At 44.4% G+C, this 9,668-nt stretch overlaps 1 protein-coding gene across 1 annotated transcript; it reads left to right on the forward strand.

Annotated features, from left to right (window-relative positions):
- The first annotated feature begins 6,949 nt into the window (after positions 1-6,949).
- Positions 6,950-8,626, forward strand: LOC118574543 (ubiquitin-conjugating enzyme E2 Q2-like). Its single transcript, XM_036175509.1, has one exon. It carries the CDS (start codon positions 7,113-7,115, stop codon positions 8,232-8,234), a length of 1,122 nt encoding a protein of 373 aa, XP_036031402.1. The 5' UTR covers positions 6,950-7,112; the 3' UTR covers positions 8,235-8,626.
- Positions 8,627-9,668: the final 1,042 nt, after the last annotated feature.

A 9,668-nucleotide genomic window follows, 5' to 3' on the forward strand; every position in this document is an offset into this window, starting at 1 on the left:
AGAAAAAAAGCGCCCTGTGGCACACTCCAGAGGGCAGCCCAGAGGCTGGGAGCAAATGGATGGGAGAGAAAGCAGGGTGGCCACATTTGGGCTGGATAAAAACTGCCAACAGGAAAAAGAGGGATATTATAGAATGCTGGCAGGGCCAGCTCACTGGGAAGATAGAACAAGCACAGACATATATGCCAGCAGCACCAAGGATCTAAACATAAGGGCCCACAGATTGATGTAGCTGGGCTGGGTAGATGGCTCAAGGGTTGTGAGTGTGTACTGCTCTTAAAAGGACATGAGTTGGTTCCCAGCATCCATGTCCTTGGGCAGCTGTGAGCTGTCTGTAATTCCAGCTCCAGGGAATCTGACACCTTCTTCTGGCCTCTGTAAGCACAAAGGAATAAAAAGAAAAAAATAACACTCATGTAATTTAAAAAGGGGGAATTGCTACCAACAAGGTAACAGTAGAATGTTCCCCTTCACAGCAACAAGACACAAGCTCTTCTGAAGCACTCTAGACACTGTACAGGGCAGCTCACACATGAGAGCAGCCAAGAGAGGTCCAACCAAGTTAAGGAGACTGAAATCACGCCAGTGGCTTCCCTGACCACAGTGAAATGAAACTAGGAATCAGTAGCAAAGATAAGCCTGGGTAATTCACAGATATTCGAAATTAAACAATAGACGCAGACAATGGAAGATCAAAAAAGTAGGCGGAGGGGCAATCAGAGAACATCTAGACCAATGAAAATGAAAACGCCACTGCTCCAAAAAGAAGGAAGAAAAAAAGATAGGAGGAAAAAAGAGAAATGGGGAGGGAGAGAGGAAATGAAATATACCAAAGTGTATGTGATACAGCAGAAGCATTTCTAGGAGGGATATTTAGTGATTTAGCCAGATAGTGATAAACGGCTACATTCCAAAAAGAAAGAACACCTCCCCACACCCCTGTGCCCCATTCCCCCACCCCCACCCCAGGGTTAGAGAGATGGCTCAGCAGTTAAAGCGGTGATGGCACACACCTTTAATCTCAGCACTGGGGAGGCAGAGGCAGGCAGATCTCTGTGAGTTCGAGGCTAACTTGGTCTCCAAAGGGAATTCCAGAAAAGGCACAAAGCTACACAGAGAAACCTTGTCTCGAAAAACCAAAAAAAAAAAAAAAGTACTTCCCAATCTTGCAGAAGACCATGATTACTAGGTTAGCATAGACAGATGTGCAAGCAGCATGTGTGGGCGGCCCACAACTGACTGTAGCTCCAACTCTAGGGGGTCCAATATCCTCTTCTGGCCTCTGAGGGTACTGCTCTTGTGGGTGCATACCCACACATAGACACATAACTAAAGATAAAACATGAGACTTTTTTTTTTTTTTTTCCGAGACAGGGTTTCTCTGTGTAGCTTTGGTGCCTGTCCCAGAACTCACTTGGTAGCCCAGGCTGGCCTTGAACTCACAGAGATCCTCCTGGCTCTGTCTCCCAAGTGCTGGGATTAAAGGCATGTGCCACCACCGCCCAGCCCCCCCCCCCCCAAAAAAAAGAGCTGAGGACCGAACCCAGGGCCTTGTGCTTGCTCGGCAAGCGCTCTACCACTGAGCTAAATCCCCAACTACATAAGACATTTTTAAAAGGAGAGATCTCGAACAATCTAACTCTCTGCTGAAGAAACCAGAGAGCCAGCAAGATGGGGCCACAGGTAAAAGTACTGGCCACCAAATCTGACGGCTCAAGTTAGATCTCTGAGATCCATATGGTAGTAAGAACCAGCTCCTCAAAGTTGTCTTGTGACTTCCACACATTAATGTGTTACACACAGTCCACCTCATAAAATACATGGAATTAAAAAAAAAACAACAACAACTTGTTAAAGAGACAGAACAAAAGTTGGGTATGGTGGCAAATGCCCGAAATCCAAGAGATTGGCTGGTAGTATTCAAGGCTCGCTTGCACTGACTAGAAAGACCCTGCTCAAACAACAGCAAAAAGCTAAGTCTTCAAACAGAAAGACAAAAGGAGGAAGAAAAGCAAATGGAGAAGAAAGACAAGGAAAGAGGGGAAGAGGAGGAGGAGCTCGAGAGTGATGACTTCATTGGTGAATCCTACTAGACATTTCAAGAAAAATTAGTGCCAGTCTTTCCCACACTTTTCCAAAACACAGAGGCAGGGCTGCTTCTCAGTTCATTTTGTGAAGTGAGCAGCGTCCTTATACCAAAGGACACAACGGGAGAATAGTACATACAGCTCAATACTCACTTAAAATGTTGTTTTTTAGAGATTTATTTATTTTTATTTTGTGTGTCTGGGTGTTTTGCCTGAATATATGTCTGTGCAGCACATGCATGCTTGGTGCCTGCAGATGCCAGAAAAGGGTTTCTCATCTCCCTGAAATCGGAGTTAACAGATGGTTGTGAGCCTCAATGTGGGTGCTGGGAATTGAACCCAGGTCATCTGGACAAGCAGCAAGTGCTCTTAGCCACCGAGCTGTCATTCCAACCCCTAGCTCAATATTCATGTATATGTAAATACCCTCAATAACTTACTAATGACCTAATTTATCAGCACACTAAAATGATTACGTCATGACCCAATGAGCCCTGCTGATGGGAAGAATCCAGATCACTCAGTGCCATACACCGCTCTAACACCACAAAGGATAAAAATCACATGATCCTTTTAAGTGGTTAGGAAAATCATTTCACAGAATTAAACATGCAGAAGAATACTTCACGGGGGCTGGAGAAATGGCTCAGTGGTTAAGAGCACTGGCTGCTCTTTCAGAGGACCCTGGTTCAATTTCCAGCACCCACATGGCAGCTCACAACTGTCTGTAAATCCAGGCCAGTTCCAAGGGATCCAACACCCTCATATAGGCAAACCAATGTACATGAAATAAAAATAAACCATTAAAAAATTTTAAAAAAGAATACTTCACAAACCAGAAAAAAAAAAAAAAGTACCCAGCACACTAACCGCTGTGTGCGCCAGGCACCAGGTAACAATGGTAAGAACCTGAGAGGTCAAAGCAAGGACGCCCACTCCAACCACTTCCACTCAACCTAGTACTGACAGTACCAGTGAGGGCAATTAAGCAAGAGAATGAAAGAAAAGCTATTCCAATCAGAAAGGAAGAATTTAAATGATCTGCCCACAGATTATATGATCCTGGACAAAGTTTGCAGATGTACGTGCATATGCATACTGTTAGAACTAATAAATGAATACAGTGAACACTGAAAAGTCAGAGATGGCCTGGTCACACTCCTGCAATCCCAACACTCAGAGGACTAGGGCAGAAGGTTTGTGACATTGACACCAGTTTGCACTGCATAAAAGGACCTTGGCTGCTTTTTTGTTCTCGTTGCTTTGGTTATATTTGTTCGTTTGTTTGTTTGTTTTATGGGGATTGTTTGTTTGTTTTGTGGGGATTGTTTGTTTGTTTTGGTTTTTTAAGGAAAAAACCCAGTTGTTTCAATACGATATTAGCTAATAATCCTAAAAGGGGAACTAAGGAACCAATCTCAGGGCTGTGAGATGGTTACGTGGGTAAAATGGGTGCTGTGCTATTTAAGATCCCCAGCACCATGTAAAAAGGTGGGCACAGTGGTGTAGGTCTGTAACTCCAACACACACACAAACCAAAAAGCAGAAGAAAAACACCAAAATCAGTTTAGTCATTTACAGCAGCCTTAAAAAGAACAATATATGTAAGGATTAAGTTAATAAGGTAAGAGATTTATATACTGAAAGCTATAAAATGTAGCTCAAAGGAATAAAGGACACGGAGCATGGGAAGGCCTCCTGCAACCATGGGTTGGGAAACTTAATATTGCTAATATATCTCTGCTACTCAAAGCAGAATTCCATTTTAATGTAGTCTCTATGAAAATCCAAGTGGCACCAAGCGGCGGTGGCACACAACTTTAGTCCCAGCACTCGGGAGGCAGAGGCAGGCGGATCTCTGTGTGTTCAAGTCCAGCCTGGGCTACAGAGCGAGTTCCAGAACAGCCAGGACTACACAAAGAAACCCTGTCTCAAAAAACCTAAAAAAAAAAAAAAGAAGAAGAAGAAAGAAAGAGAGAGAGAGAGAGAGAGAGAGAGAGAGAGAAGAAAAAGAAAATCCCAAGTGATTTTTTTCAGAGATAGAAAAAAAAGTATTAAAATCACTATGTAACTGTAAAGGATTTCAAGCACTACAAACAATACTGACTGAACAAGAACATAGCCAGATGCTTCATATTTCCTCATTTCAAAATATATTACAAAGCTATAATGAGCAGAAGTGTATGGTGTTGGCACAGAGAAATACACATGGGATGGAACAGAAAAAAAGAGCAGAGCAATAAATATATGCATGGCCATAGATGGTAAAGGGATCCTTCATAAGGGTACCCAAACTGGCTATCCACAGATGTCCTGGTTGGTCATGGTGTTTTATCATAGCCACAGAAACTCTAACTAGGACAACAGGCAAAAGCATACGTTTGACAATTGTCTTACATCGTTTACAAAATGCCACCTCCAAATAGGTTAGGCACCAACACAGGATCTAAAAGAGTAAACACTAACTAGTAGAAGATTGGCCAAATCTTCACAACACTTACCTCAGCAAAATGATTTCCTGCATCCAAAACCAAAAGCTCAGACAACAAAGCCCCAAACAGACGCGCGAGATTACATCAAACTAAGGAGCTCCAGGCCAGAACAGGCCACAGTGGGGAAAAGCAGCCAGCAGAATGCCAGAAATGCTTCGAACTTTACAGATGATGAAAGAAATTCATATCCCAGGCTGGCAAGATGGCTCAGTGGATAGAGGCACTCGCTACCAGGCCTGACAATCTGAGTTTGATGCCAGAGCCCCCCACATGGTGGAAGGAGAGAAAGCATACCACCAAGTTGTCCTCTGCCCTCCCTACAAATGCCCTCTCCCCAAATAAGCAAATGTAATCATTTTTAAAAGCTTCATATTAGTGGTAGTACTCACCTTTAATCCCGGAGGGGGGAGGATTGGGGGGGTCAGAGACAGGCAGATCTCTGAGTTCAAGGCCAGCCTGGTGGTGTACAGAGAGAGTTCCAGGACAGCCAGGGCTACACAGAGAAACCTTGTCTCGAAAACACCAAAAGAAAAAAAGAAAGGTTAATATCTTGGGCTGGAGAGATGGCTTGGCAGTTAAAAGGAACTGGGTTCGATTCTCAGCATCCACATGGCAACAACCAACAACCACCTATAAATTCCAGTCCCAGGGTATCTGATGCCCTTCCAGCTTCCGCATGCACTGTACTCACTTGATACACATACATACATGCAGGCAAACACCCACACACAGAAAATAAAAATAAAGGTTAAAGCTGGGCGGTAGTGGCACATGCCTGTAATCCCAGCACTCAGGAGGCAGAGGCAGGTGGATCTCTGTGAGTTCAAGGCCAGCCTGGTCTACAGAGCTAGTCCAGGACAGGCTCCAAAGCTATAGAGAGACCCTGTCTCGAAAAACCAAAAAATAAAAATAAAAGTTAAAAAATTAAAGTGGATGTCTCAAAATATTAGTAACTTAATAGCAAAACAAAAAGCTGATTTTAAAATGGACAAAGGGACTCGATAGGCAGCTCAAGAGAAGGCAGGGAGCGTTAACTTGTGAAACCGCTCACCTTCACTAAATTATGAGCAAACGGCAGGTGAAAACAACCAAGAGATACCACTTCGCACCTTGTGGGAGGGGGGCGTGATAAAAATAAATAAGTAGATAATAAAAGCAAAAAATAGCCAATGATAACAAAGAGGTGGAAAAACTGCTGAGGTCTCTTTAACAACAGTTTTAGGAGTCCACAATCCCATTTCCGCTTGTTATTCAAAAGAACCCAAAGCAGGAGCTCTCTGTCTCTCTCTCTCTCTCTCTTTCTCTCTCTCTCTCTCTCTCTCCCCCCTCCTCTGTGTGTGTGTGTGTGTGTGTGTGTGTGTGTGTTGTATGTGCAAAACCCAACTGTCTCCGGGGCTCTGCCTCTCACAGCACTGGGATTACAGGCGCATATTTGACCATGCCAAACTTTTTATAAATGTGCTGGAGATTTGAACTCCAGCCTTTCCACTTGAGTAGAAGCGCTTTTTTTCTCTGACCCATCTCCTAGCTTCGAAATCAGGATCTCAGCTGTTCACACTATGGTGTTCATTGAAGCAGTAGTCAAGATAGCTAAGATACAGAAGCAGCCAAAATGTCTATTGAAATGAATGAAGGAAACCGTGGCTAGGAATGTAGCTAAATGGTAGAATGCTCGCCTAGCATGCTCCAAGCCGTGGGTGCCATCCTTAACACAATACAAACCAGCTGTGGTAGTGCATTTCCATAATCCCAGCACCCAGGAGGTGAGGGTAGAAAGATCAGAAGTTCAAGGTCGTCCTCAGCTATAAAGTATCAGACCCGACCCTGTCTCAAAAAATAAATTATAGTAATAAAACAAAATAGAAAATGGCTATATATATACATCAACAAACTTGGAAGATGTTCGGTGAAATAATCCTGTCACAGAAGGACAAATACCACATGACTTCACTTCCTTGGACCATCTAAAGCAAAACTCATTGAAACAGAGGGTAGAGTAGTAGTTGTCAGAGACTTGAGGCAGAGGTAGAAAGGGGAGATCTGCTGCCTGGTCAGGTTTCTGTTAAACAAGCCTAGACTGTAGCTGGAGCACCTGTGGTCTTGGGCTTCCATTCCCAGCTGAGCATAATAAACTGGGAGTGGTGGTGCAGTAATCTCAGCACTGGGTGTGGAGGAAGGCAGAGGCCGGAGGAGCAGGAGTTCAAGGCCATCTTTGACTACAGACAGAGTTCAAAATCAACCCCGGCTACTCCACACTGTGTTTCAAAACAAAATTTAAAAAAAAAAAAAAGAAAGAAAAAAAAAAAAAAGAACAAAAGGTTCCGTTATGCAAGATGAAAAGGCTCTGAAGATGATTGTGCGACACTGTGCTCAGACTTATGACTGCAGCGGCCACGCTCTGCGGGTCGCGGAGGCGGGCAGAGGCGGAGCCGCGGGAGCCCGGCCCGGCGGCCCCAGGGGCGGTGGCAGCCCAGCAGGCGTCTCGCGGGGCCGCTTCGCTTCCACACTCGTCTCGAAGGACCCGAGAGGAAGGATGTCGTCGTCGGGGCTTAAGGCCGAGCTGGAGTTCCTGGCTTCCATCTTCAACAAGGACCACGAGCGGCTGCGCATCGTGAGCTGGCAGCTGGATGAGCTGCAGTGTCAGTTCCTGGTGCCGCCGGCGCCCGCGGGCAGCCCGCCCTCGCCGCCGCTCATCCTGCACTGCACCATCACCGAGTCCTACCCATCTTCTCCGGCGATTTGGTTCGTGGACTCCGATGATCCAGATCTGACATCGATCCTGGAACGTCTGGAAGATTCGAAGCCCAACAGTTCGCTTCGTCAGCAGCTCAAGTGGCTGATCTGTGAACTCTGCAGCTTATATAACCTGCCTGAGCACCTGGATGTGGAGACGCTGGACCAGCCGGTCCCCACCGCTCAGAAGGCGACCATCGAAGAGGTGCCTTCGGAGGATGAAGAGGAAGATGCAGCTGATGGGCTGGAAGACTTGGATCATTATGAACTGAGAGAAGAAGACACTAGTAGTGAGAAAAAGTCTGAGGATGAAGGGATTGAGAAAGAGCATTTGGCAATATTAGAGAATATTAGGAAGAGTCAAAGGCAAGACCATTTGAATGGTACCGTGTCTGGGTCGGTGCACGCTTCAAATAGACTTATGAAAGAACTGAGAGAGATATACAGATCGCAGAGTTACAAATCTGGGACTTATTCCGTGGAACTGATCAACGACAGCTTATATGACTGGCACGTTAAACTGAGGAAGGTTGACCCCGATAGTCCCTTGTATGGTGACCTTCAGCTTTTGAAAGAAAAAGAAGGCACAGAATATATTTTGCTTAACTTTTCTTTTAAGGATAACTTTCCGTTTGATCCTCCCTTTGTTCGCGTTGAGTCACCTATTCTGTCTGGAGGGTATGTCTTGGGTGGAGGGGCATTGTGTATGGAACTGCTCACAAAACAGGGTTGGAGCAGCGCCTACTCCATAGAATCGGTCATCATGCAGATCAATGCCACCTTAGTCAAAGGCAAAGCTAGGGTGCGCTTTGGAGCAGATAAGAATCAATATAATCTAGAAACAGCCCAACAGTCCTATGACTCCGTTGTGCAGATGCACGAGAAAAAAGGCTGGTTCACTCCTCCAAAGGAAGATGGGTAAATAGTTGACTGCTGTGTATTTGAAACAATGTAGCTTTAAAGACACAAGCTTTGAGTATCCTTGTAACTGTAGTACCGAAGATATTAGCTAACTGGTGTTTTAGTGAATAATCTGTCAACTGACCGCCAATAGAAGTTCCAACCTTTTCATTTTGCTTACAGTGTGGGTCTTGGGCTGCACAGTGAGCCTTTACTGTGGTTTTCTCTGTAAGTAGACATAGTGTCCATTCTTTGTCATCTTTTCTCCTTGATTAAGTGAAATGTGTTATGTAGGCCAGTCAGTTGTGATTTTATAGATGATTTTCTTTTATGGGGGGATAATGAGGGTTTGCAAACTGTTGTTCCATTTAGAGTCAATAAAAGTTTTGCTAGTGTCCAATACTGGCTAGACCATTTTTGTGTCCGTGCCTTTTGTGTGATGTTGGGGGTGGAGCCCAGGGCCTCCTGCGTGCTGCACAGAACCTAGAGCACTGTGTTCCCAGTTGAATGGCTGTCTTCTCAACTACGGTCTATTTCAGGTCTGAAGCCATTTGATTGCCTAAATAACGACAGAAACCTGCTCGTGGATTGATATCTTCTGTTGTTGTTGTTGTTACAGCCAGGTGGTGATACGAACTATTTCCTGCATCTGAGCTCTTAACTGAGTTATAGCGCACTTGGGCAAAATGGTCAAGGCCAAGCCACTTAAGGCTTGTTAGCAGTCATTTGTACTAGTTCCGCTGAGCTAAATATCTCCCCCCTCCCTTCTTTTGCCTCTTCTCCTATAAGACGGTCTCAGTTACCCAAGGCTGGCCAGGAACTCCTGATCCTCCTGCCTCCACCTCTCAAGCGCCAATGGATCTGTTTCTTACTGGTTTGTTATTTCTTATGAAGAAGAGCTGCAGCCTAGAGCTTGGGCTTGTTTGTGAAACACTGCCATTCTACCTTAGCATTTTCTAAACGGGATGCTGCAGTTCTTTGTGGGCCATTAAACTTTATCAAGTGCTCAGCGTGTAAAGAGACTTCTTGAACAAAAGTTACACAGTTAAGTTGAAAAAGATACCTAATTTAGAGACTTCTAAGGTTTTTTTTCTACCATCAACCGTGACTGCTCCAAATGGAACTCTGTGTATGTCCATTCTTTGATAAGGCGTGACTCAAACCAGCATAATTTGCATTTTCTTGCTTCACCTGAATTTGTCACCTTTGGTTGGTAACAGTTTGATTTTAAAATAAATTCTAGTTATTAAGCACTTAAAAAAGAAACTCAGAAGCACATTTTTCCATGCACAAACCAGTTATAAATATCAAAAGTGATTAATACACATTTGTATATTTGTGTGTGGATGCAATGTATGCATGTGCAAATGCATGTGAACACCTATGTGTGAGTATGTGGAGGCTAGAAGCTGACATTGTTGTCTTCCTCCATTTTTATTTTTAATTGTGTATATGC

This window comes from Onychomys torridus, chromosome X, assembly GCF_903995425.1.
Source record: "Onychomys torridus chromosome X, mOncTor1.1, whole genome shotgun sequence".
NCBI classification, from domain to species: domain Eukaryota; kingdom Metazoa; phylum Chordata; class Mammalia; order Rodentia; family Cricetidae; genus Onychomys; species Onychomys torridus.